Source organism: Sceloporus occidentalis, unplaced genomic scaffold (assembly GCF_023333645.1).
Source record: "Sceloporus occidentalis isolate IW3139 unplaced genomic scaffold, rSceOcc1.0.p SCAF_8, whole genome shotgun sequence".
Taxonomy (NCBI): Eukaryota; Metazoa; Chordata; class Lepidosauria; order Squamata; family Phrynosomatidae; genus Sceloporus; species Sceloporus occidentalis.
This window is the reverse complement of record NW_028316988.1, coordinates 5,656,795-5,684,776: the sequence shown is the minus strand read 5'-3', so window position 1 is coordinate 5,684,776 and position 27,982 is coordinate 5,656,795. Positions and strand designations below refer to the sequence as shown.

General features: G+C 47.1%; 2 protein-coding genes across 2 annotated transcripts; one reads left to right on the top strand and one right to left on the bottom strand.

Annotated features, from left to right (window-relative positions):
* Positions 1-343: 343 nt before the first annotated feature.
* LOC149307723 (uncharacterized) lies at positions 344-4,952 on the top strand. The gene is made up of 6 exons (XM_089536800.1): positions 344-385; positions 479-567; positions 3,529-3,637; positions 3,825-3,973; positions 4,131-4,210; positions 4,396-4,952. The coding sequence occupies exons 1-6, from the start codon at positions 344-346 to the stop codon at positions 4,950-4,952; spliced, it is 1,026 nt and encodes a 341-aa protein (XP_089392926.1).
* Positions 4,953-10,470: 5,518 nt separating this feature from the next.
* On the bottom strand, positions 10,471-26,045 carry TMEM240 (transmembrane protein 240). The gene is made up of 4 exons (XM_089534313.1): positions 24,699-26,045; positions 24,284-24,390; positions 14,981-15,189; positions 10,471-13,422 (listed from the first exon to the last, which is right to left on the bottom strand). Exons 1-4 carry the CDS (start codon positions 24,945-24,947, stop codon positions 13,274-13,276), a joined length of 714 nt encoding a protein of 237 aa, XP_089390439.1. The 5' UTR covers positions 24,948-26,045; the 3' UTR covers positions 10,471-13,273.
* Positions 26,046-27,982: the final 1,937 nt, after the last annotated feature.

The following is a 27,982-nucleotide window of genomic DNA, read 5'->3' as shown; positions in this document are numbered from 1 at the left end:
TTGGATACTGATCAGTGCGTTGGATACTGGTCAGTGTGTTGGATACTGGTCAGTGATTGGATACTGGTCAGTGATTGGATACTGGTCAGTGTGTTGGATACTGGTCAGTGCGTTGGATACTGGTCAGTGCGCTGTTGGATACTGGTCAGTGCGTTGGATACTGGTCAGTGCGTTGGATACTGGTCAGTGCGTTGGATACTGGTCGGTGTGCTGTTGGATACTGGTCATTGCTTTGGATACTGGGCAGTGCGTTGGATACTGGCCAGTGCTCTTCTGGACCTTGGTCGGCCCAGACCTGTTCTTGGAGGGCACTAGGCTTGGGTCTACCCAAGTTCTCAGCACCATGATGCCAGGCGTGTGGACGTTCCTCAAAGAGCGTGGAGGGGTAAGCAGAGAAGGAGGCCTGAGGTGATCATTGAGGCCATGGCTCTGGCCAGCCATCCTTTCTCTGACTCTCATTCATCTCTTTCCTCTGCAGAGGGCCAGGAAAACTGTGGTCAAATGGTTTTCCTGCTCCAAACGACCAATGGATGAGGAGGACGATGCCTGTTCTCTTCCTCTTCCAAGGTAAGTCTCCATGACCCTCCGTCCTTCCTCCCTCCCTCTGTCTTTACTTTTTACTACCTCCCTCCTTTCTTTCTGTCTCCTTCCTTCCTTCCTTCCTGCTTGCTTGCCTTCCTTCCTTCCTTCCTTCCTTCCTTCCTTCCTTCCTTCCTTCCTTCCTTCCTTCTTTTTGTCTCAACTTGTTACTGCCTCTTTTCCTTTCTTCTTTCTGTCTTTTTCCCTTCCTTCATTCTGTCTCTACTTCTTACTACCACCTTTCTTTCCTTCTTTCTGGCTCTTTCCCTTCCTTCCTTCCTTCCTTCCTTCCTTCCTTCCTTCCTTCCTTCTGTCTCTACTTCCTGCTGCCTCCCTCCCTCCCTTTGTTTTTCCTTTTGGTTTGGGCAATGAGGGCTTGTATCGCTGATGTTCTTTGAGGAACTTTCTGTACAGGGCTCTGGGAAACGAGGACTTTTGGGGATCTCTTGGAGTTGTTGTTTGCTAGGGAGAGGTAAATCTGCTTGTGTTTTCATGGCCTCCTTCCCACTGCCTTTTAAACCTGATGGCAAGAAACCAGTTCAAATGACCCTGGTTCCCACTTAATCCGAATTGCTGGAGCCATTCTGAGAGGGGGGCATGCTCCAGATGCATTTAACCCACGTCTTTTTGACGCAAGTGTCGTGAACCACAAGCGGATCAGAATCAATTCAAGTTTCCCCTTCGGCCGGCTGGAACTGAATCATTTTGAATCAATTCATTCGTGAATGGGAACCACAAGCGGTTTATTTTGGTGCCAGAAAATGCGATTGGGGCAAATGTAGTGTAAACCACAATCTGATGTCGAGGCCTATATCTCCCTTTGGGAAGTGGGGAAAGGCCAAGTGGGGCTTTTAGGTTTAGGTTTAATTTTTCCTGACCTCTCTCCTGTGGTCTAAGGTCTTTTTTGGTATTTATGCTACGGCTTTACGGAAGCGATCAGAGATCCACCTGAAGATGCCACTCTTGTGGCCCCACCAGTGGGCTTTCTAGAGCGCCATTCTGGCCGCATCACTGGACAGGAAAGATGGTCAATGGTGCTAGGGATGCTCTGAAGTTGTCACACTGAATGGCCTTTTCCTGTCTCCATTCCAGACTTACGGAGCCGCAAGGAACCTCCGTCAAGGAGGAGGACATTGCCTGTCCTGCTCTTGCCGTGGAGGTCCAGCCCTCTTTCTCGGTAAGGAAAGAGTCTTTCAGACCCACAGAGGGACCTCATCTTTTGCCCACTAGTGTCCTGAGACAGGACCATGGCCTGTGGTCAGGCATTGAAGGGCCCTGACCCCTCCCCTCGAGGGTGGCCAGGTGTCCTCCTTTTCCAGGACATGTCCTATGTTTCAACCTCCTGACCAGGAGGAATTCCAAAATGTCCTCCGTTACGTGTACGGCTAAGAAGCATGCATTTACAATGTGTGTGATGACTTCTTCCATGAATGTACTGCATTTCTTCTTTTCCTTTGAAAGGATTGCCCAGAAATGGAGGAGGGAACCCAAGAAACCAACAAGGAAGACGGGGATCAGAGGTACTCCTTTTCTTGCCATTTCTAAAGGGCATGTGGGCCCAAGACGGGCCATGGAGGGGCCATGGGTGGGCTTCTGTTCGGACCTTTGTACAGTGGAGCCTTGCCTTATGCGGGGATCCGTTCCGAACCCCGCCACGTAAGGCAAATTCTGCCTATGCTTGAGCCCCATTCACTTGATTGCCGCGTGGCTTCCGTGTAAACAGGAAGCCGTGTATGGTGCACCCGCGTATGGAGCGGGCACACTGTATTGTCTCTCCTCCCAGCTTCCGGAAAGAACCCCCTCGGCTTCAGATGGGTAATTTGTCCCCACCTGGGAGGGATGGCTTCTGTAATGCCTCACCCGGGAGACATGGCTGGGTGCTTCTGGTAGGAGCACTCTCTTCATCAGTCCATGGGCTTCCATAAGGATGCCCTTGTGGTCCCTCAGTGGGATGTCTGGAGCATCATGCTGCCCCAGAGGGATGCTCTGAAGGTGCCACACTTCATGAACTTTTTCTGCCCCCATTTTAGACAACCGGAGCCAATGGAGGACTCCGCTGAGGAGGAGGAGTACTGGGATAAGATTGGCCCCTTGCCGGCAAGGAAAGAATCTGGCTGACCTTCAGAGGGAGTCCTCTTATTATTTAGTTATTCATTTTTAAAAGATACACACTCACACACACACACAGTGGGGCCTTGTTATGCGCTGGGGTTTGGCTCCAGCATCCCCCGTGGATAACAAAATCCATGGATGCTCATGTCCCATTCACTGTGATGGCAGAGCAAAATAGTGTCCCTTATATAAAATGGCAAGTCAAGGTTTGCTATTTGGAAGTTGTACTTCTTAGGAATATTTTCAAGCCGTGTATCCTTGTAGAAAAAACCCGTGGAAAAGGAGGGCCCACGGTGTGTATTTATACATCTTTTGCCCTTCTGGACCCAAGACCAAGAGTGTCTTGAGAAGGGACCGTGATCTGTGGCCAGGCAGGGAAGGATCCTGACCTCCTCCTTTTCCAGGACGTTTCCACCTCCTGACCAGGAGGAATCCCAAAACGTCTTCCGGTAATGAGCATAACGAAGAGGCCCATTGAGCAGGGTGGCCATGACACCTTCCAGGACACGTCCTACATTTCAGACGTGCGGAGACTTAGAAGGTGGCAGTTACCTAATTTCCCTCCTCTCCCCCCCCCCCCAGAGAAAGAAGTCTCTGACTCCTTTTTGTGAGTGGTTCCGCCATCTGGACCCTACAGTGAGCAAGTTAGTAGCAGACGTTGCAGCCAAGCGTCGTTTAGAATTCATCCTGGCTCACTATTTAGAGTCACCCCAAAGGTAGGTGGACTGCCTCTTTGTCTCCCACGCATCTCTGGGGCCCTGGGCCTATATTCCCTCTCTGGGGCTGGAAGTCCAGTAAGGATGCGACTTCCCTCTCCTTCCCTGTTTCTCTTGACAGCACCTGTGATAAGCTCCTGCTTAAAGTCCTCAATTCTCCATATTGTGACCAGGAGCATGCGCTGCTATTCCTCATGGCCGAGATGAAGGAATCCTCCTGGTTGAGGAAGGTAGGGACATCACCCAGAAGGGGTCTTTCCTGCTGACCCTCACATGGCTGCTCCAGGCGGAGCAAATATAAAGGCTGCACCTTGTCTTTGGGAATTGGGGAGAAGGGCCGGGTGACCCTCGATCTCTTTCCTTATTGTTTGCAAGTGTTGTGCTCTTGTTGAGACCAGAATCTCCTTCTCAACCCAGTTGAGGGCGATGAAAGCCATGGGGCTAATCGCAGATGTCATCGCGTTTGAGGAGACGCTGGAGCCATGGGTACCCTTCGTCGCAAACGCCTTGCTTTTAGCCACCTGTGAATCCAATTCCCGTGTTAAGAACCGCAAGGAGTTCAAGGAGTGAGTTGTGTTACAAGTAGAGGCTGGGGGAGAAAGGGTCCGTGGGGGTTTCTAGTCCGCTGGATGGGGCCAGATGGAGGAATGCAAATCTCTCTACTGAACAAACGGGGTTTTCTGTTGACTTAGTGAGGTGATATTTGCTCTCTCTTCTCTGCAGGGAATTAAGTCACAGCATCAATGCCCTGCTGCCCAGGTACATGCCCGACATCGAGGCCTTGCTTGACGTCACCCGTCGAGGTGAGTCTCGGTTTTCTTGTCTGTCTCTCTCTGGGGAAAAGGGCCTTTCTCCCTTCCCCAACCCCTGAGCCGCAGCGATCCCTCTCTCCCAAAAGAAAGGGAGAATGGGATTATTTGCAGCCTTGCTGGGGGGAAAATAGAGATGGAAAGTCAAAAACATCTCTGCTTTCTCTCTTCTTTTTCAGGAATACGATGCCAGCGCTCTCGCAGGGAAAAACAAGGGCTGTATAAGCATTATCGCCTGGCGGAGGGAAGCCTTTCTGGTGCTGGACAGCTGAGGAGGAGGAGGAGGCCCAGAAATGGCAGAGACAATATTGGGGCCGACACCCATCCACCAGTCCCACACGCTTGCCTGGGTCTTCACCTCTTCCCTGCCCATTCGACCTCTTGGCAACAGGGACTGGTATGGGGACGGAAGGAGGAGAGCAAACAGGAGAAGAGGCACAGGAGCCCCAGCTGCCCAGAGGCAATATTGGGGCAGACACTTGTCCACCAATCCCACACACTTGCCTGGGTCTTCTCCTCTTCCCTGCCCATTCGACCTATTGGCACCAGGGACTGGCATAGGGATGGAAGGAGGAGAGAAAACAGAAGGAGAAGAGGCACAGGAGCCCCAGCTGCCCAGAGGCAATATTGGGGCAGACACTCGTCCACCAGTCCCACATGCTTGCTTGGGTCTTCTCCTCCAGAGGGAGCCAGGGCCAGGGCTTGGATTTCTTGCTGCTGGACCTGGGGCTGCTAAACCCAAGCCCCAGCCCTGCTCCCAACCCTGGCAGACTCTGCCTCTTCAGCCAAGCTGGGGCAGAAGCCTCTGAGGAAGCAGGGAATCAGGGAAGGATGGAGAGGGAAAGGAAGAAGCGAGGGAAGGAGGAAGGGGGGAAGGAAGGAGGGAGGGAGGGAGGGAAGGAAGAACAGAAGGAAGTAGGATAGAAGGAGGGGGAAGGATTTTGTCCCTTATGGCAGTGCGGGTGCATGCATACCATCATTGGGACAATATGGGCTTGCTATCTGCGGATACTAATATCTGCAGCCAGGCCGAGGCTGCGTGACCCATTCATCTTAATGGCGGTCGCCCCTAGAATGCCCCAATTCCCCCCTAGAATGATGGTGGGGTCTCTTTCTCTGAGAGATGTCTCCCAAACAACGCTGGGCAGCTTGATGGGAACGCTTTTGCAGCTGGAGATTTTGCACCATTGGGAACTGCCTTGGGACCATGGATAGTTTCTCGAATGGACTGAAAGACAGTAATGGATAGCACCATTAATCTGGGGATGGTCTTGAGGACCCTGGATAATGCCATTAATGGACTGGGATGGCATTCAGGACCATAAACATCTCAACTCCATTTGCAGGAGTAAAATTAAACTCCTCTTGGCATCCAGGGCCCTCCATGATTTTGCCCCTGTTTGGAGACGGTGCCAAAAGGGTCCGCGGTGCATCCCTCTCCAAAGAACCCCCCAGATCTTTCTAGTGCATTCCAGGGATTTCCATTGCTGCAGAGCCTCCTTTTGCCTTCCTGTTCAGTGCCAGGCTTCCCAAGGGACTGGGTCCTTTCTTTGCAAACCTGAGAAGGGAAGGAGGGTCTATTTAAGGCTTGGATTCAACAGCCTTTTCAACAGTCACTCTGAACATTTGGAATGCCCTGCCAGAGGCAATCTGCCTTATTACATCTCTCCACGCCTTTAAAAAGGCCATAAAGATGGATCTCTTTTGGTGGGTCTTCCCAGACTGACCTCCGAATAGAACAGGACTATTTGTCCGTCCAAACCAGCCCCCCCTAATGCCACTCCTGTTTTAATTGTTTTAAGTAATGTTATTGTTTCTTGTATGGATTTATTGTTATGATTTATATGTGAAGGTGGGAGGGGGGGAGGTTTGGGGAAATTAAGGAAATGTTTTTATTATTACTATTTATTTATTTATTTATTACTATATAATTTGTATTTGAGCTTTGCTGTTATCCGTCTTGACCCTGAAAAAAGTAGAGACGGGAAACAAATAAATATATTGTTGTTATTGTTGTTTTTGTTGTTGTTATATTGGACCCACCTTAACTCCTCCTCTGGAATTCACATTTTTGCAGCTGGGAAGGAAGGAAGGAAGGAAGGAAGGGAGGGAGGGAGGGAGGGAGGGAGGAAGAGAGAAAGGAGTGGAAAGTTTTTGCAAGCGCACACGGGCGCAGAGAATATTGCAAAAAAGCATTGCAATTTTACGCATGGATTTTGGGGGGTTGTAGGGGGAAATTGGGGGGTCCTAAGGAGGAATAAGTGGGGAGCATTAAGTGGGGGGTCGTGCCTCTTTTCCTAATTTGCTTAGAATCCTAGAGTTGTAAGAGACCCAAGGGCCATCCAGTCCAGCCCCATTCTGCCATGCAGGAACTCTCCATCGAAGCATCCCAGACAGAAGACCATCCCCGACAGGATTCCTAGGAGGAACCTCCTGACAGTAAGGCCTCTTTGACATAGGAACAAACTCCCTTGGAGTGTGGCGGAGTCTCCTTCCTTAGAGGTCTTTAAACAGAGGCTGGATGGCCATCTGTCAATAGGGATGCTTTGACTGAGAGTTCCTGCATGGCAGAATGGGGTTGGACTGGATGGCCTTTCTTGGGGTCTCTTCCAATTCTATGATTCTATGAAATGCCAAAAAGCAAAATTTTAATTTATTAAATAAATTTATTAACTGAAGGCAAAAGAATGTATTAATTTATTTTGAGCGCTTCAATCCAGACTAGCTCTGCGGGAAGACTCACTCCCATCATCCCCAGGAGATGGCACACAAAATGGCAGCAGCTCCAGAGCCTGGAGGACACTTCCCATCATCCCCAGTCGACGCAGAAGGTGGTGGGCGCCGCCCTCAATGGCTTTGGAATGAAATTCCCATCATCCTGTGGCCCTCAAGGGCGGGACGGCCATGTTTTCCCAGGGGGTGGTGGGAACTGTAGTCCAAAAGCCATGCCTAGGGATCTTGCAGTCCTTGTCAATCACACAGACACAGACCTGAGCTCCTCAGGGTTCAGGGGGAGCAGCAGGCCTCTTCAACTGCAGGACCCATCATCCCCCTTCCCAGGGTTGTTGGCTTGAATGTCCATATTAGGGGTCTTGGAGGACACTTCCCATCATCCCCAGCAGGCACCCTCCCTCGAGCTCCTTTCTGGATGGCTCTCTCTCTGGCTCGATCCAGAGGCTGCAGTGCCCCGAGTAGCCATCAGAGGGCGCCCTTGCATTAGGAATGTTCTTTATTATCAGCCACATCTTGATCAAACCCAAATCTATGGGGACTAATGCTATTTTCCCATTGGCTCCCAACAATTAAAATAGCCTAATTAAAACAATGCAATGTTAAATACAATACAAATATTACATGATAATAATAATAATAATAATAATAATAATAAAAACATTGCTTAGAGGTGGTTTATATGTATGGTCTTCAGTAATATGAAGATAGTCAATGTGTTTTTGTCTATGTTATAAGCAGCCCCATAAAGAAGGCCGATAGACAGTAAGAGCGAAAGACGTTGGGCTTTTTAAGAAATAACAAGTTTTTGGACTATAATATAATAAATACTATTACGGAGCGCATGAGACGTTGTCGCCTTTCGTTCTCCTTCAAAAAAGACGCCTGGAAATATTTATTGAAACAGAGATATAGTTTTAAAAGCTTTAAGGCCAATGTTCCTATTGAGATGAGTGTCAGTATTGCCTTATTCCCAGCTTTGGACAAAAGGGTGGGGATGTGGGCATTTCCAGCCAAATAGTTGGACTAATTAAGTAATAATAATTAAATATTAGGGCGGTGCGGATGGACAGAGAGAAAGGACTTAAAACCGGGGCGAACCTATTCCAATTTCAAACAGCTCTAATGGTCATATCAGTACGAAGTGATGCAAATAACAACTCAGCTGTGGTTTCTTTCCCTGGCCCTTTCTTTCCTCGTCCTCTGTCCAGCTGTAAGTCTTTCCAGCAGCATTGGCATCAATGGAGGACAGAGAGAGGGACACAGGGAAAGAGCCGCTGTCTGAAGCCATGGCCCTCCTGGGAGCCTCCATTTGGAAAGCCCACTGGCCTCTGCTTCTTCTCTTTCCTCCTGGGACCCAGAGGCAGATAATAATAATAATGAACCATTCATCTTTTAAATGATTATTATGAGGATGCTCCAGGTGCAAAGAGGGAGGCCACGCCCCTCGGGAATAGGCAGCCAATGGGAGCGGAGCAAGGTCCAGGTAAAGGGAAGGAGGCCACGCCCCTCAGGAATAGGCAGCCAATGTCTCATTGTCTCGCAATTCCGTTCTCAGGCGCTTTTGCGCTCTCCTTCCTGGCTCTCGCTCTCTCTCGGGCGCCCTCCTGTGGCTCACTTTGGCCCCTTGACGCTTATTAATATGATGATCCTTCCCTGTCCTGGGGCGCCCTCTGGTGGCGGAAAGGGAGCGTTGCTGGCTCATTATTCTCAGGCTCCAAGGGGCTCAGGAATGATTCCTGGCTCCTGGGTTTGAGAGACTCAGGGCTGCTGGCATCTTTGGGTCCAAATTAATAACAACAACAACGAGGCAGGAGAACCATATATATATATATATATATCAGAAGTGTGTGTATATATCTGTATCTATATCTCAGAAGTATATATATATATATATATATATATATATCTCAGGTTGTGTGTGTGTGTATATATATGTATCAGAAGAGTGTGTGTATGTGTGTATATACGCACACACACATATATGCACACATACATACATACTTCTATATATATACACGTATCAGAAGTGTGTGTGTGTGTATATTATATATATATACATATATATATGCACACTTCTGATATATGTATACACACACACACACACACTCACACAGACACACATGGAAGTGCCAAGCACAGAGGCATCCCTGGCTCGGCAAAGCCAAGGGCCGTTTATTTCCTCCTCCTCCCTCCAGTTGTAAGGCTTTCCAGCAGCATTGGCCTCAATGGAGGACGGAGGGACCCTGGGAAAGAGCCTCCTTTTGGAAAGCCCGCTGGCCACTACTTCAAAGGGGTCCTTGCTCTGCCTGGTCCTCTGGTCCTCCCAAAACTATAAATTATGAAATACAGATAAAAGATGGGGGACACCTGGCTGGCTGAGATTTATACGTGTGAAAGGGATCTGGGAGTCCTAGTAGACCACAAGTTGAACATGAGTCAACAGTGCGATGTGGCAGCTAACAAGGCCAATGCAATTCTAGGCTGCATCAATAGAAGTATAGTGTCTAGATCAAGGGAAGTAATAGTGCCACTGTATTCCGCTTTGGTCAGGCCCCACCTGAAATACTGTGTCCAGTTCTGGGCACCACAATTCAAAAAGGATGTGGAGAAACTGGAGCCATGCGTCAAAAGGAGGGTGGTGGAGTCTGAAGCAATGCAAGATCTCTCTCTCTCTCTCTGTGTGTTTAAATACATGAGGAAAACAACCTTATGACTCCATCTGCAGTTTGTGTGGCGCTTCAGTCTTTGAGATTACCTTCACACTTGCGCACGTTCTGTTCTTCCTGCATCGGCTGCACAGAGCACTTTAATCCAGCGCATTTTTCTTAACCCACCTCTTCAATGGAAGTCAGGTCCTTCTAGGCCATCTTTGGAGGGGCAAAGGCATGTGTCTCTATTACTGTCAATAGAGTTAATGTAGTGCCAAGAGGAGAACTCTCCTGTCCAAATACTGCTTAATAAAAGCTGGCAGCCTGGTAAGCAAAAAGGACCGGATGGAGGCTCCGCTGGCAAAAGGATAGTTTTGTCTGAAGGAAGAGGCAGAAGGTTTACAAAATGAGTGCTCTTTTAAACCGTGAGACTCTCTGGCCTTTTCCTCTTACATTTCCAAGCATGAGCGCATCATGCTCAAAACCACAGCCACTCATCGCCCCAGATGAGCACAACAGCACAACTGGACATTTTTGCACAGGAAAACAGCACAATGGAAGCGGGAAAGGATAAAAAATAAACCACACATTTGAAACCATATCACACGCCGGAGGACAATGGAAGAGGGACGTCATGCGCCGAGAGCCAACTGAAGGCACTATAACCCTGCTGCAAATGTGATTTCCCTGCCTCATGCGATAAGAGGCCAAAGGGTGACCAGATAAAATGCACATGGATCCATCGTATCAGATGCAATAATGAATAATATTGATTCCAGACACCTTTTTTGTGTCTGCTCTTTCTTATAGACCCTGGTTCGCTCTCTCAATAAAAACACCAACCAACTCCCAGCAACCCATCCCTCCTCATATATAACTGTGCGAATGGTTATATCCACGGAAACATATCTTCTACAATGCCTTTGAATCATCCCCCCATCACACACACATACACACACACACACAACAACCTTTGACAAGACCTGGCAAATCAAATAAGATGAATGAGGTTCATTTCGGTGGTAGATTTCTCATCTTTTGTGTGTTTTGTTTTTCTTCTTTCCTTTTAATCACATGGACATTGCAGTCAAACAAGAGAATAATCACAGACATCGAAAATATTTTTCCTAAGGAGACTCTGTCCAATTTCCGTCCCTCCTTTCTTTCTGTTTCGGGAACACTGAACACCTTGGGAACTCTCTCTTTAAACACAAAGTAGGCAAATAGAGGACTCTGACATGTTCCATGCATTGCCAGTGAGAGTCGGGATTTCTAATACAAACTTTGGAAGCGGGGATCCAGAAGAGGGGCATAGAAGGGGTTTTCTGCCATGCGGCCCCAATCCAAAGCGGCCGATTCCGAAGAAAGCAGAGGGTTGGGATGTCACTTTCGGGGACTACGATTCCCAGAAGCCCCAGCGAGTGGACATATTAGACTGGGGATTCTGGCAGTTGCAGTCCAAAAAGGTAAACTTTCTGAGCTGTGGAACGTCAATTCAAATTCAAATTCAAATTCCTTTGCTATTTCATTTCCATACACAAAGGGTTTTGAATTTGAATTAACATCCTCACATACCAATGGCATATAAATGTCTGTCCCTGGCTTTCACTCCACCAAATGCATCTGAGGAAGTAGACTTTAGTCTAGGAAAGCTCTTGCTGCCAACTTTCTTTCTTTCTTTCTTTCTTTCTTTCTTTCTTTCTTTCTTTCAGTGAGTCTCAAAGGTGCTACAAGACCTCTCTATACTGATTCCACAGACTAACACGGCTATATCTTTGCACTCCCTTAGTAGTCAGGATAGTACCTTTCTGAGTTGCATTAGCCATCTGTAATGAAAATGCATTTCTCTTAAGGGGCCAGTATTGCTTGGGACGAGGCCACTAACATTTATTTCAAATCAGTGGTTTAAAAAGGATCAATAACAATTTTGGTGAATGTGTGAGTTAATACCTATCTGTCTGCAGCAATGTGAAAGCACTGAGGGGAGGAAATTAACATCTCTCCCTTGTAAAGGATGGTGTCAGGGTCCATTCATAAAATGAGATTTTAAACACCACTACAGAGTTGAATTGTTGAGGTAACTGGCCTTGTTAATGCTACAACAAGATAGTAATACCAAACTGTCTGCCCCCAAACTTCATCTGTTTACAGAAGGTGGTCTAGTCCATAATAGACCACTGTGTCCCAGAGGAACTGTGGAACTGCTAAGAAGGAGAAGGAACCATGCTGAGAAGCAGAGCACCAGATTTGCATTCAGAAGGTTGCAGGTGCAACCACCTTCATCATCACCAGCTAGAACAGTAATGGTGAACCTTTTAATGGCCAAGTGCCCAAACTGCAACCCAAAACCCACCTATTTTTTTGCAAAGTGCCATGTCTCTCTGGCTTTCTAGTAACAAACTCTGTGCTGGGACGAAGGGACATCTGCCCACAGAGAGGGCTCTGAGTGCCACCTCTGGCACGCATGCCATAGGTTCACCATCACTGAGCTGGAAGGATCAGGTAAGCAGTGTGATGGGAAAGCACTTTCTATCCTTGAGAACCTCAAGACCTGCCGCCCATAAGAAAAGACACAACTGGGCTAAGTGACATAGCCTGACCGGCATCAGGCATCCATTGCTCCCAAGCGTAAGGTTGAAAAATTCACATGACCAATCGCAACGCACACGGACTTGTCGTAGGGTCCTTACCGTGAGAGCTATGGTTAGTGAAATACGACAAAATGCTTTTTGGTATTTCACAATCCCCTACTAACCTTTTGGCAACGTAACACAGAGAAAGGGATAGTAACAACAGAATGTGTGGCTAGTTGACGCTATCACAGATTTGTTTCCACAGTTTTGGAGGGTACTGCACTAGAACCAATGGAATGAAACGCCTAATACTTCAATGGGAAACCCAAGTACTGCAGTTTTCCTTCCTGTTTGCTGGTTGCAAAGTTTTACATGGCATACCTGTGTTGGTCATTTCTTCAAAACAGCAAATCCAAGCAGGCGGAACTGAAAATCCCATGATTATAAGAAACAAGAGAAATGGTGGCGGAGGGAAGCAAGTTACCCATCTGAATGCAAAACAACCAAAGTGGGACATAACATCCTAAATATCGTAGCAACCCAGACTGTTATAAATCTCAACCTAAATCTGCACTGGAAACAAGACATTCTAGCAATCTCGGTATGGGCAGGAGAAGTGGACACAACTGGATTGGAGTTTGAAAGTTATCGAATGCTAAACATCGCATCTTCTGGCCAAATTCACCTACAATGACCTTAAACAACAACAACAAATTTCCAAAACAACCCAAAAAAACCAAAACCAAAACCAAAACAAAAGGTACACTGGCATTGCAGGACACCACTGAGGAAGCGATGGACTGGAAGTACAATGCAAGTTCTCTCTCTCTCTCTTTTTTCCTTTTGCTTTTTGTTCTTGTATTTACATATATACAGAAGTCCACCAATAAAATGGTAACCACAGTGCAACGTCACGGGTGCCTTGCATCCCAGACGGGGATGAATTGTGCATTCTCTAGGTGCCAAACAGGCACACCTTATGGGGAAGGAAAAGGAAGTCCTAAAGCAGCATCCATCAAAGAAGAAGGGGGAACATCTAGATGCCCTCCTGTGACAGATGGCAAAGGGCAAGTTCTATGACCTCTCCTCAGTCTTGGGTTTCTTCAGAGGTGTCGTGGGCTGGGGTGCCCGTTGTGGTACAACTTCTGTTTGATGTGCACCATGTTCCCGGTGGTTTCGTCATACTGCCTGTGGTGACGTTTTCTGAACTCCTTGAAGTTACAAAATTTTGGGATCCAAGACCAAGAATTATCTGGAAAGAGAAAGAGAGAGATGTATCAGCATGACTTCAGAAAAAACCCAAAACCAAGGGCTCTTCCATACTATACAGTGATAGCACTGTGATGCCACAGTAAGAAGTGAGCCATGGTTTCTGTCTAAGGGATTCTGGGATTTTCAGCTGGGGATACTTGGAATTGTCAGCCAGAGACTCTAGTGCTCACAACCCCCAGAACATATTCCACAGCACACAGACATGTAAATCATAGCACCCTAGTTGTGTAGTGTGAAAAGACCTCAAATTTATGGACATCCACAGTAGACAGCCAACACACACACACACACATTGAAAAGAAAGGCATAAAACTTGGGAAATCCCTGTTAAAATGCCTCTAAAACTGCCCTTGAAAAGCAGTTTTAAAAAATGACTAGAAAACATTATTAAGACATTACACATTGCGTCACTGACAGACCTGATCTCTCTCAGAGCTGTAGTACTGACCAGACCGCTTTCATACAAATACATTTTCAAAAAGAACATAACTGATGAAGGATCAGGGAGAATGTGTTTCACTCCACATGTTAATGTTCAGTTTAGTTTGGTCATAGAACAGTACATACATGTTAATGCAAACCTAGCTATTTCACCTCACTCCCCGATCCACAGACTGCATTATACAACAGGAGTGGGAATCGGGAGCCATTTTTGTAGCTCATCCCCTAAAGTTTTTTAGCAACGTACTTCTACATGCTGACCTGAAGTTTAGTGTGATCCCAGAAATTTGGGGACTGAAGGGATTCTTTGTTTTGATTGTTCAGAGGGAACGTGGCAGAGTAATGGAGAGAGATCAGGAGCTACAGTGGTACCCCGGGATACGAATTGACCGCGTTACGAAATTTCCGGGGTACGAAAAAGTTAGATTTAAAAAAACTGTTCCGGGTAACGAAAGATTTTTCGGGTTACGAAATTAATTTTGGCGCGAAATTTAAATCCGAAGCGCGGCTAGCGGCTTTCCAGCGGCTTTCCAGCGCCTTTTCAGGTTGCGAAATTTATCGGGTTACGAACGGCGCCGCGGAACGAATTAATTTCGTAACCCAAGGTAGCACTGTATTAAACATGTTTGTACCATGCTAACAGGCACAAAGCCACCTCTGGGAGAAGGGGACAACAAGGGACAGCTTCACAATGACCTGAATAAACTGGAAAGCTGGGCCAAAGCTAACAAAATGATATTCAACACAGAAAGATGTAAGGAAGATTCCACCTCAACATTAGGAGGAACCTCCTGACAGTAAGGGCTGTTCGACAGTGGAGTGTATTGGAGTCTCCTTCCTTGGAGGTCTTTAAACAGAGGCTGGATGGCCATCTGTCGGGGATGCTTTGATTGGGAATTCCTGCATGGCAGAACGGGGTTGGACTGGATAGCCCTTGTGGTCTCTTCCTACTCTGGAGTTCAAACTGGACTCTTGTGCCACAACTGCAGTCTCCCAGGCCTAAACATCTCACCTTCTTCCTCATGTCCACACTTTCCCTTCCCCAATCAGTGACATTTTAAAACCCTTTTACAAGTTGCCCATGAGAATCTACTTACCATACCGTCGGTTTGTCCGCCACGCTCGCACTGCATAATGGAGCACCCCGTCCATCCACACCAGAAACCAACTTATACAGAATCCCAACAAGAGTCCCAGCATCAGGTCAATTTCCTGCTTGGTGACATTGTCCGTCACAAAGTAATTCTCTGAGGAATCCACCACTGACTGGTCTCCATCATAAGGGATGACGTAATGGACATGATGCCTGTTGGGTTGGGATGGGTTGAGTTGGGAGAGGGAGGGAAGGTGGGAGATGAGAAAAGAAGAATAAGAGCATCAGTGCTTGGAGGGCAACAGGGAACAGACTGGATTTCACCTACTGCACATTATTGCACCAGCATATAAACAGCACGATGCATGTTCGGGAACGTGGGAAGGCCAGGTGGCTTATGGAAGCGGTCTCAAGGATGTACCGTGGGTCTGGTGAGATGCAGCCACCTGTGCCACTGCTTGCCATACAGTGTTCTTGGTTGTTGTTGTTGAGCACACAGGTGCATGAGTGGCCAGATGCACCACATGAGCAAGCTGTCACACACCCCATGAAGTGACATTACAACACACACCAGCAGGTTGCCAATAATGTCATAGTTATATTAAATACATTAGCCTGGAAGCATGTCCCTTCTTGAAACAGTTTCTCTGGCTACCGGTTCGTTTCCAGGCACAATTCAAAGTACTGGTCATGATCTATAAAGCCCTATACAGCTTAGGTCTAGGCTATTTGAGAGGCCGTATCTCCCCATATGAACCTGTTGGAGCCCTAAAATCTTTAGGAGATGGCTTTATCTTGGGCCTGCCACCATCCCAGGCTCGCTTGGTAAGAACACAAGAGAGCCTTCTCAGTGGCTGCTCCCACATTTTGGAACTCCCTTCAATGGGAGGCCAGGCAGACCTTTCGCCGGCAAGTAAAAACGTTTTTATTCAGACAGGCATTTTAAAATCACAACCCTCAGAGCATGTGTTCAGGGGGCATACATGGTTAGAAACAAACACACAGACGCAAGCCTGAAAAAACACCCAGTCAAGGATACCCTCCCAGTCGCCGTTCTCAATCTACTCCCTGTGCAGGGTTGGCTAGGGTTGCCCTTGACTAGTGGGTTGCCAAGCAAAAGGGAATTTCAACCTGTCCTTTATTTCACATGACAACCCTATCGTTGAGCTCCCTTTCAAAGCTGACATTCTAGATTGTTGGTCCATCTCGCTCTGTCCTCTATGGCATGCATCTGAGTTTTCCTGATGTGGAGGGATGGAAATATTTTCCTGCAATATGCCAAGGACTGATATGCCCATTGGCTACTATTGGTTTCCCCCCTAGAAACTCATCAGAAGTTGCTCAAGGCTTGGCACCAGGCATCACCATGCTAAGTTGTGCTGCTCTATGGTGTAAAACACTAACAAATGGAAAGGGGCACATCTTGTTGCAGTTTGCCGGATTTTAGCAACTAAACATTAAATCAAACCACTGGCTTGTTTTTGCTTTACTTCATCCAGGGAGGGCCATTATATTTAAGGATACCTGAGTGATAATGAACGGGAAAAGTAACTGCCCTCCCAGGTTGAGGCCCATGTTGAGGCCCTTGCCTTAAAAATAGATCCAGGGGCCCTGGCTGCATCTCTTTCTGAAGAAATACTTTATCTCAGCCGCCTGTTTTTTGGTTACATCCAAATCAGATGATCGCAGCGATCTCTGCGTGGTGGGCTGCCTTTCAAGATGCTTCAGAAATTACAAGTGGTTTAAAAATACAGTAGCCAGATTGTCCGTGGGTGCGCAGCTCACAGAACATAACATGCCACTTTTGATATCAATCACATGAATTACCTATTATTTCTCACCCCGTTTCAACATGCTGGTTTTCACTACCAAGGGCCCTTAATGTTCTGGAACTAGAGAGCTGGATGGACTACCTTTGCTCATATGAATCACTCCCAAATACATTTGATTAGCTGCCTTATACTGAGTCAAACCTTATACTGTACTGAGTTGCTCCATTGAGCTCAGCACTGTCTGCACTGACTGGCAGAGGATCTCTGTGGTCTGAGTTGAGATGAGAGGATGCCAAGCTCAGTCCAGATAGGAACTTTCTGCGTGCAAAGCATGTTCTCTGCCACTAAGCTATGACCACTCTCCATATAGAACCACTGAAGCAATTCAACCAATCTCAGCAAATGTTTTATTCAAAACTTATCGTATGCGCATGTGAAATGCAACAACCAAGTCAGGTAAGCTTTGAACTGGTGAGGCAGGCCTATCTCCTCTCTCCTTCTCTCTCCTTTGTGTTGTTCGCACATGTTCAGTAAAAAATTTGGAGGCAGCTGCAGCTTGCCTTGCCTGTTGTAAGCAGGCACACACAACTACAGCATGAATTAACACAGCAGAGTCCCATTCTTTCCCAGCTCAAGTTTGCATTGTATTTTGTGGGTTTTTTGGGCTACTTGGCCGTGTTCTGGAAAAGTTTATTCCCGACGTTTCGCCAGCATCTGTGGCTGGCATTTTCAGAGAATGCTGGCACTGAGGTGTGTGGGGCATATATACTGTGTGATCCTTGGGTGAGAGCAAGTGATTTACATGTTAAGCTGTGTGTTGGTCTGTTGTTGAATGCAAGGTCTCAGGGTGTCCATTTAATTAGAGATCCATTGCCTGCTGGGAAACTCCTTGACCCTGGATGGCTTTCATTTGAACTTGCTGGGTCTTGATTTTGGAGTTTTTCAGGACTGGTAGCAATGGATGCAAGCTACAGGAAAAGAAATTCCACCTCAACATTAGGAGGAACATCCTGAGAGTAAGGGCTGTTTGACAGTGGAACACACTCCTTCCTCGGAGTGTAGTGGAGTCTCCTTCCTTAGAGGTCTTTAAACAGAGGCTGGATGGCCATCTGTCGGGGATGCTTTGATTTAGATTTCCTGCATGGCAGAATGGGGTTGGACTGGATGGCCCCTTGGATCCTATGAGTGTAAGGGGACCCAGGTGAGGAACTTCCTGAGAGTAAGGGCTGTTCGACAGTGGAACACACTCCTTCCTCAGAGCGTAGTGGAGTCTCCTTTCTTAGAGGTCTTTAAACAGAGGCTGGATGGACATCTGCTGGGGATGCTTTGATCTAGATTTCCTGCATGGCAGAATGGGGTTGGACTGCATGGCCCTTGTGGTCTCTTCCAACTCTTATGATGGGAAATGGATCACTGAACTAGAGAGACCTTTGGTCTCATCTAACACAGCTTTTCCTACTATTGGCTTTGTATTTGTATTAAAGCCAAATAAACATATTACAATTGATATGACTTCTGGAATTATTTTGCAAACACAGCTAACTCTGCATTTGCATTTATTAAGGAAATTCCATGTCCTACAAAGAAGGGGGGGGGGGCAGGATCTTGTGGCTAAAACTACCTGATTAAGACAAAGTCTAGAGAAGGAGGAAGGGGCAAGAGGAAAGAAAGTCACACCGGTGAGAATAATCACTCTATAGCAGGGGCGACGATCATTCATCCCTTTAGATGGATGCCAGCATTCCACATCATTGGTTATGCTGGCTAGGCCTGCTGGCAGTTGCAGTTCAATAACATCTGGAGGGCGAAAAGACTCCCATCCCTGGTCTACATCTATCTGGCTCCTCCACTGTTCCCTTCAGGCACATTGCTGCTTATCAACCATATACAATGCTTCATGTTTCATGGAGTCCCTGCTCCATTTTCTATCGGATTCCCATGGGCCACACTCACCCATTTTTACAAAACTAGAAGTGATTAGAAGGTTTCTGAAAATGGTATCTGGGGCCCAAACCAGGTGTAGAGCAAGGAGGAAAAAGCAATTGGACACCAGAAGGCCTCAAGAGACACAGTACCTCAATCACTTTCATAGACAAGGAGCTTGGGAGAGCTGCAGAAAAGCTTCTGAGGACCACATACAGCCCTCAAACTGCACAATTCCTACTCCTGACATATGAATATATATATATATATATATATATATATATATATATATATATATTCATTCATTCATTCATTCATTCATATCTAAAACCACTAGATGGTCCCAACAATTACTATATATACTTGACTATAAGTCAACATCATGTATAAGTCAAGGGCAGATTTTGGGGCCAAAATTATGGATTTTGATACGATCCATATCCAACTAAAATGTCTAGACGTATACATGAGAATATACATTACTATTGACTCTGATTAACTTGAGGCAAACAGTCTTGACTTTAATGTCAAAATATGTGTGTGTGTGTGTGTGTGTGTGTGTGTGTGTGTGAGAGAGAGAGAGAGAGAGAGAAGGGGAAAGAGAAAGGGAGAGGTGGAGGAGTGATGCGTGAGGCTAGGTCCCCCAAACAATTCTCCCAGTGTGAATCTCACTGAAGCAAACAAGAGCTACATATACTGTTCATTGCAGTATGAGAAACCTCCTGGTGGACTGAGCTTGTTGTTGGTGTAAGGCATGGTGGATTCCCTTTAGATTTGCTACCCAACATTTATTGTGTCTGCCTTGTGACCAACAATACGCCTGTGCTAATTGATAAGGTATAGATGCACATTCAAACAGAGATAGAACGCATCCCATCTGAGCAGGAAGGACTGTGAATAGGTGGCCTATGTGCCACCCAGCCTGTTTCTGTACAGATGCTGCCTGCCATTGGCAGTACCACCACAGTTTGCTGCCCAAGGCTAAGTAGTAAATGGTACCTCACCATTTACTACATCAAGGTGCATTATATATATATAAAAATTTTAAAGGTGCATTGGATTAAAAGTCAGCCAGGTTATTTTTGGCACACAAGGCAGAAAATCCCACAAACATCTCTCTTCGCTCTTGGCAGTACAGTAATAAATTAAGTAAGTAACAATTTACTGCCCTCTTTCAGGACAGCCAAAACCGGCTGCCTGAGGCAGTCACCTTGTTTTACCTAGCCAGAGAACCATCTCTGGCCAACAGGCAACTTGAAAGCCCCTGCTCCTCTCCCTTCTTAGGGTTCTTTATGTTTTCTTCAGACCCGGCCCAGAGAGCCCTTTAAAGAGAAGACTGTCCTCTGTAATTCAGGGCACAGAACCGCCCCATCAGAGCCCCAAGCAGTTGTCTTTCCAATCAATAGAAGCAGGGGCAGACTAAGAAATTTTGCTGCCTGGGGTACAGAGCAAATGTTTCCCCTCTTCCATTTCACAGAATCATAGAATTGTAGAGTTGGAAGAGACCCCAAGGGCCATCCAGTCCAGCCCCATTCTGCCATGCAGCAACTCTCAATCAAAGCATCCCCAACTGATGGCCATCCAGCCTCTGTTTAAAGACCTCTAAAGAAGGAGACCCCACTACACTCAGAGGAAGGAGTGTGTTCCACTGTCAAACAGCCTTTACTGTCAGGAAGTTCCTCCTAATGTTGAGGCGGAATCTCTTCTCCTGTAGCTTGCATCCATTGTTCCGGGTCCTGTTCCCAGAACTTGCTCCCTCCTCAATATGACATCCCTTCAAATATTTAAACAGGGCTATCATATCCCCTCTTAACCTTCTCTTCTCCAAGCTACACATCCCCAGCTCCCTAAGTCATTCCTCATAGGGCATGGTTTCCAGACCCTTCACCATTTTGAAGGCCCACCTTTGGATATGCTCCAGTTTCTTCACATCCTTTTTGAATTGTGGCGCCCAGAACTGGACACAATATTCTAGGTGGGGCCTGACCAAAGCAGAATACAGTGGCACTATTACTTCTCTTGATCTAGACACTATACTTTTATTGATGCAGCCTAAAATTGCATTGGCCTTGTTAGCCGCCGCATCATACTGTTGACTCATGTTCAAATTGTGGTCTACTAGGACTCCTAGATCCCTTTTGCATTTAGTCTCCTTAAACCAGGTGTCCCTCATCCCATATCTATGCATTTCATTTTTCCGCCCTAAATGCAGTACCTTACATTTCTCTGTGTTGAATATCATTTTGTTAACTTTGGCCCAGCTTTCATATCTATTCATGTCATTTTGTATTTTGATCCTGTCCTCTGGAGTATTAGCTATTCCTCCTAATTTGGTCATGTGCTAATTTGATAAGTATGCCCCCAATTCTGTCATCCAAGTCATTGATAAAGATGTTGAATAGCACTGGGCCCAGGACAGAGCCCCACTGGACACCCCACTGGTCACTTTCTCCAGGATGAAGAGGAGACATTGCTGAGCACCCTTTGGCTCGGCCAGTCAACCAATTACAAATCCTTGTAACAGTTGCCTTGTCTAGCCCACATTCTACAAGCTTGTTTGCAAGAATGTCATGGGGAACCCTGTCAAAAGGTATATACTATATCCACAGCATTCCTTTCATCTACCAAGCAAGAGATCAGATTTGTCAGGCATTGACTTATTTCTCTGGAACCCATGTTGACTTTTTGTGATGATGGAATTGCCTTCTAAATGTTCACAGACTCTCTGTTTAATGATCTGATCCAGAATCTTTCCTGGTATTGATGTCAGACTAACTGGACGATAATTGTTGGGATCCTCTCTTTTCCCCTTTTTGAAGATGGGGACAACATTTGCCCTCCTCCAGTCTTCTGGGATTTCTCCTGTTCTCCAGGAGTTTTCGAAGATTATTGCCAATGGCTCTGATATTACATTTGCCAGTTCTTTTAATACTCTTGGATGTAGTTCATCTGGTCCTGGAGACTTGTATTCGTTTAGATTAACAAGGTATTCCTGTACTGTCTCCTTACTTATTCTGTGCTGAATTTCCCCTTTCCTGTCCTCTGCTCCCTTTTCTTCAGGTTGAACACCCTTTTCCTTTTCTGAAAAGACTGAGGCAAAGAAGGTGTTGAGTAATTCTGCCTTTTCTCTATCTTCTGTTAGCATTTTGCCATCTTCTCCACGCAGTGGCCCTACCATTTCCTTCTTCTTCCTTTTGCTGCAGAGATACCCCAAAAAAGACCTTTTTATTGTTCTTAACTTCTCTTGCAAGCCTGACAAATCTGACAAGCTTTGTTTTAAAAACCTCAAATTCTTTCTCTTGAATTAACAGAGAAATCTGCCCAATTTGCAAAGATTTTCATATATATTAATTGCACATCCTTCGTATCAATTTTTTGTGAGAGAGACATGCACTGGATTTTTAAAATAGCTAATTAATAAATAAATCACTTGGGTTTCCTCCTCTTCTGAGCCCCCTGACTCTCTGTTGGTTTTACACAAGATCTGGATGCCCAGACTTTTTGTCTGCTTCTCTCTGCTATTCCAAAGCCTTAGTATCAGAAACATTTGCTCCACAAAACTTTGCTTTTAGCTTTTGCAAATGAATGGAGTGACCTTCAAGCTCATTCCGACCGTCAGCAATACTCCCATTTCCTCTGAGACTGTCCCAATCAGGGCTAGGATGAAGGCGAGCACCTGCCCAAAGCAGTAAAGCAAAGAGTAATTTAATTGCTTATGGGTAGCAGATGAGGAACCTTGCTTTTGAAGTCCTTGATTAAAATGTATTTTGGACTAATTTTGTGCAGAAGGTAACCACAAACCAGCTAAGCTCATAAACCATCAAGAGGAGACACAAGCTGGGCTGTGAATAATATGGGGTCCAGAGGTCTCTCATTCATAGGTTCACCTTATGTCGAAGTTGATCTGATGGCAAATAACAACAGACAAGCAAATAATGGAATACCAGCCCTCTTATATTATAGGCCTCCTGAATCTGAACCAAAATAAAAAGGAATTGCTTCTAAGGCCCAAAGCAGACAGGCCAAAAAGGAGCAGCTTCTGACCACTTTGGGGGCATAGCATGCAGATGACGCATGCCTCCGGAGCGGCCGGAAGCTGTTCTGAGTGGCCCAAAGCCACAGGCAAAAGGACCGGTAAAATACCACTCCTGCCGACGGCTTGTGTGGGACTGCAGCAGTAGCCTGCTTTGAGAGCAGGCTGTCTGTTTGCCACAGATACCTCTGATTAATTCAAACGATACCTCTGTTTAATTCAGAGCTTGGAGAACTTTCTGTTTTTGGACTACAATTCCCAGCTGGCTAAGGGTTTTTGGAGTTGCGGTCCAAAAAAGTAAATTTCCCTAGTGCTAATTTCCAGTCTAGTTGAGGTGTCCTCTAAGCTGCAGCGCTGTCCAATCTATCCACTTTTGCATGAAGGCTCAAAGAAAGTTTCACTCAATGCACATATTCTCCAAATGTGGTCAACGTAGTTGTCTGTTCTCGGTTGAGTGCCCCCCCCCCAAAAAAAAAAAAAAAACTGAGACACATGAACCAGGGAGATCTCTAAAGAAATACAATGCTGAGGAGAGTGAGAGAAGAAAGCCCAGTAACATTCTTGTCTAACTGGTGCCAGAAGCTTATATAAAACACAACACAATTCCCAGGCCTAACTCTCAAATAGCCATAGACAAACTAGGGAAGTGCTACCGACTAAATGGCTAAAGATGACTAGCAACCAGTGTTTGCAAGGAAAAGTTACATCTTTTCCCCCAAGGCGGAAGTATTCCTGCTGTTGTGGTTGTTTGCAAATGGACTAGAAGACTGCACTTCCATAGAAAGAGAAACAGATTTGCCAGGGCTCCATCCAGATTCCCCTCCAACAATCCATTAGCCATTAGTAAGGTAAAAAAAAAAAGAGATGTGAGCAAGGCAAAAAGGGCGACGGGTATTAGCAGCTGTTTGTATTACTTGCACCAAATTTCCTACTTGGAGCTAGACTGCTTGTAGAATTAAAAGTTCCACTAAATTCCCAGGTCACTACTGGTAGACTATTCTCCTCCTCCATTAATTTGCTCAAACTGTTCTTACTGAAGCCATCTCAGGCCAGCCCCTGCCACTGCACCTTGTAGTAGTAAGGCCATAAGGATAGTCACCTTGGCCGATGAATTAGTTAATTGGAGAGAGAGAGAGGAGACAGAGGACTATGGATCCCCCTGCTTTGACTCTCACTTTGGTTAAATTGGCTTGAAGAGTACCTTTCCCCCTCCCTTTTCTCATCTGCAGTATGGAAGAGATAACACTGACCTGTTTTACAGGGTTGCTGTAAAGCTTAACATAAGGTTATGTACAAGAGAAACATTATGATGCTTGAAGTGCAGAACATTATCCATGTGAATTACCCATGTACTATACAATCATTCCATACATTCAAGAGAGTGATGGGAACACCCTATTTCCAAAACAATTCCGCTTTCCAGAAATGGTAAACTCCAAACAGATAGGAAGCATCATCTTTGCTTATTCGGTGTGCTCACAACCCTCCCTTCTTTCTTTTCCCAAGGGAAGGTGAGAAATGCATCCTATGCAATGAAGCGGGGTGATGCACCACATACAGCGGCTTTATTTTGACTTACCTTCCACAGTTGCAGTGGCAAACTCGGTCTTCGCCCCTCAAATGCGGTAAGATATAATTGTGAAATCGGTCCAAGAGAGCGTTCATATCCATCAAGCACGCAATTGCCTGTAAGAGCCCATAAGGCATCTGGTCAGGGCTAGAGGTGGTGGAATAAAACATTCACTTGCGTTTGACTGCTACAGAAAACTGGGACAATAAAATAATGACTTGTTCTTTCAAATTATATAATAGGGAGACAGATACGCGTAAATACACACATCCTGAAAATGGGACACAAAGGCACCATGGATGCAGAGGTTTGTAAAGGCAAGACCATGATCAGAACAAAAAGACATGAAAACCTGGGGAGGGTAGGCAAGGAAGAGAAGGGGGGGGGGATACATTCGGCAGAGGCAAACAGATTCTTTCCTTACCATAACAATAGAAGCTCCGAGGATCATAAAGATCATGGTGTTAGCATTCATGGACGTCAACTGGAAATGGACAGCCGCTGTGTCACTGCCCCCCAGCCCACCCCCCACCCCCTTGCCCAAAATGAAGAAGGAGAGGAAGGGGTGCCAGGGCTTCCGGCAGAGGTCAGATATGGTCACAAACAAGGTCTTCAAGCCAAGCTGCAGTCCTGAGTGGGGGGAAGGCTCTGGGCCCCCCCACTCTCCAACCATACAAGAAGGAGGAGAAGGAGAAGACAGGCGCTTGGCTTTCCTCCCTGAGCTGGATCCTTCTGGCTTCAGTGGGGTTTCTTCCTCCCTCTCCTGGCTCACTCCCTAGCTCTCTCTACCCCCCTCTTTCCCTTTGGGTTCCCTCCGATTATTCCAACAGATCTTCCTACAGATCACACACAGAGACTGGTCTATTTTCCCAGGGCAGATCATGCGATGCGCTGAGCCCCTTCAGCAGGAAGGTCGACCACATCATCATCATCACAGTGCCGCACCACCAACAGAATACACCGCCAGGAAGAAAGAGATCCAAAGAAAAAGAAGATGATGCTGATGATGGTGATGAAGAAGAAGAAGCAGCAGCACCCTCCCCTACAAAAATGCCCAGAGAGAGAGAGAGAGAAAGAGAGAGAGAGAGAGAGAGAGAGAGAAAATTCAGCCTTTCCAACCCTTCGGGAATGATTCAGAAGCTTGACGGCTCTCCTTGCTCTCTCGCTCTCTCCCAGCAAAAATGAAATCCACCATTCTGCTGAAGGAATCGGTGCATCTAGAGGCACAGATGTGTTGCCTCTCCCTTTCCTTCTCCTTCTAGCAAGGGGGAAAATGGAAGTGCTCAGCTGGAGAGCCCTGCTTGGCATGCCTTGGCGTCATGTTGGAGTCTATTTTGGAGGGTGGTGATGGTGGTGGTGGGGGGGAGATACACAGCTGCTTTCTGGATCATTTGCTAAAGAAGAGAAGCCCAATGTGGGCAGGAGAGAAAAGCTCTCGGAGGGAGTCTCCCTCTGCGGCTTCCTGGGCTCTTTCTGCTGTTGGGGGTGGTTTTTTGGAAGAGAAAAAGGGAGGGAATCAACCCCAAAAACATGACCAGAGGATGAATTTTGGCTTGGTGGCATTTCCCGCCATACAGAGCCCCGAGGGATGCTTTTTTGCACTATGTCCGTCCATCCTGATCCCCATCTACCACTGGACGCCATGCAAACACTTGCGATGTCAACGACTTGCAAAATTAAAACCAGACCTTCAAATGACAATAGCATGCGCACAACCAAAATGTTAGAGAAAGGTTTTTGTGCGTTTTTTGGGTTATGTGGCCATGCTCTAGAAGAGTTTCTTCCTGACGTTTCGCCAGCAGCTGTGGCTTTGGCATCTTCAGAGAATGCTGGCATGGAAGAGTGGGGTGTGTATGTGTGTGTGTACACACACACACACACACACACACACACTTGTCCCTCTGTATTCGCTAGGGTTTGGGGCACAACACTCCCATGAATATGGAAAAAGCACAAATAACAAAAACACCATGTTTTTACCCTGAGAAGACACCTCTCTAGGAATCTCTAGGTCCTCTACTGCAACTCTGTGGCCAACGTCCGGCAGACACTGAGCATAGAACTGCACTGGAGGAGCTACAAAGGCCTAGTAGAGTATTCCCTCTAGGAATCTCTAGGTCCTTCAGTGCAACGTTTAGTTAAAGTTGACCACAGAGTTGCATTGGAGGACCTAGAGATTCCTAGAGAGAACATATTAATCAAACCTGTGAATAATCAGAGCCACAAATATCAAAGCTGCAAATATGGAGGGATGAGTGTGTGTGTGTATATATATATATATATATATATATAATGTGTGACCCTGCCCCACTCTCTTCCATGCCAGTGTTCTCTGAAGATGCCAGCCACAGACGCTGGCGAAACGTGAGGAATAACCTCTTCTCGAACATGGCCACAGAGCCCCCAAAACCCACAAAACAACCACGGACGCCGGCCACAAAAGCCTCCGACTTCAGAGAGAGAGAGTTGCCCCTCTGTTTGTGTGGGCTTCAGATCCGTGGCCCTTGCTTACGCAACCGAGGCCCACGGCTGCGCATGGGCATGTGCCCCCATTCAAGCCTATGTGGCTTTGGGATGTGTGGGTTCCCATTTGTGTGTATGGGGGGGGGGGTCTGGGATGGAACACCCCCCAAAAAAATGGGGGTCTGACTTTATATATAGATTGGGTTAAAAGGTGATTTTTTTTAAATTGGAAATTTTAAAATTTCAATTTGAATTTGAAAAATTATAATTCCCCCAAAATATGTCACAGAGAACCTGTCAATCATTAAAATGGACTTAAGAGAAGGCCCAGCCCTGAGGCCTGTCCCTCCTCTGGAAGCCTTGGGAGGGAGGCAGGCCTCGGGAAGGGGAGGCCTAAGCCCTTTCTGCCCGAAGCCAGGGAGGCGTGGGCCCTTCGGAGAAGCCGGGGGCGAGGCCAACGCGAGCCCGAGGCCCCGCGAAGGCCTCTTCTCCTCCTCCGTGGGCCTCCTCAGTCGGGAGGAGCGTCCCTCCCTTCTCTGGGAGCCTTTGGAGGGAGGGCCCTTTCGGGGGGCCGCTTTGGGCGGCCTGCGTCCCAAGCGACACCCGAAGGCCCTCGGCCCTTGACCAAGGAAGGAGGCCCTTTGCCAGAGCGCCCTCCTTCCTTCCTTCCTTCCTTCCTTCCTTCCTTCCGAGGACCCCGCCCAGAAGGAGGCCGAGGAAGGGCCCTTGAATCCGGGGTCGCCCCTTCCTTCCTTCCTTCCCTCCCTGGTTACCTATAGGCCGCTCCGGGGAGGCTCCATCTTCAAGGCCCGGGGCTGAGGGAGGCCTGGAGGGCGTCGTCCAGCGCGGCTCCTTCTCCTCCTTCTCCCGCCCCGAGAAGCCAGAGCCAAGGCAGCCTGAGACAGGAGGCCCTCCGCGGCTCCCTCTTCTCCGCCGCAGCCGCGCTCTCGCCTCGCCGCCCATCCGGGGGTCCGCCTCCGCCGGGCCCCACCGAGGCCCCGGCCTCCTCCTCCGCCTCAGCCCCGTCTCCCTCGCCCCAAAGGAGGAGGGAAGGAGGACAGTCCTGGCCCAGACCACACTCGCCCACAGAACAGACCCTTGCTTATAGGGAGCCTTAAGAAACATCTCCTATGGTCCCCTATGGGGCAAGGGCTCTCTACTCTTTCTCTATGGGCAACTGCCCCCCCAATGTGCCCCTATGGTCCCCTATGGGGCAAGGGCTCTCTACTCTTTCTCTATGGGCAA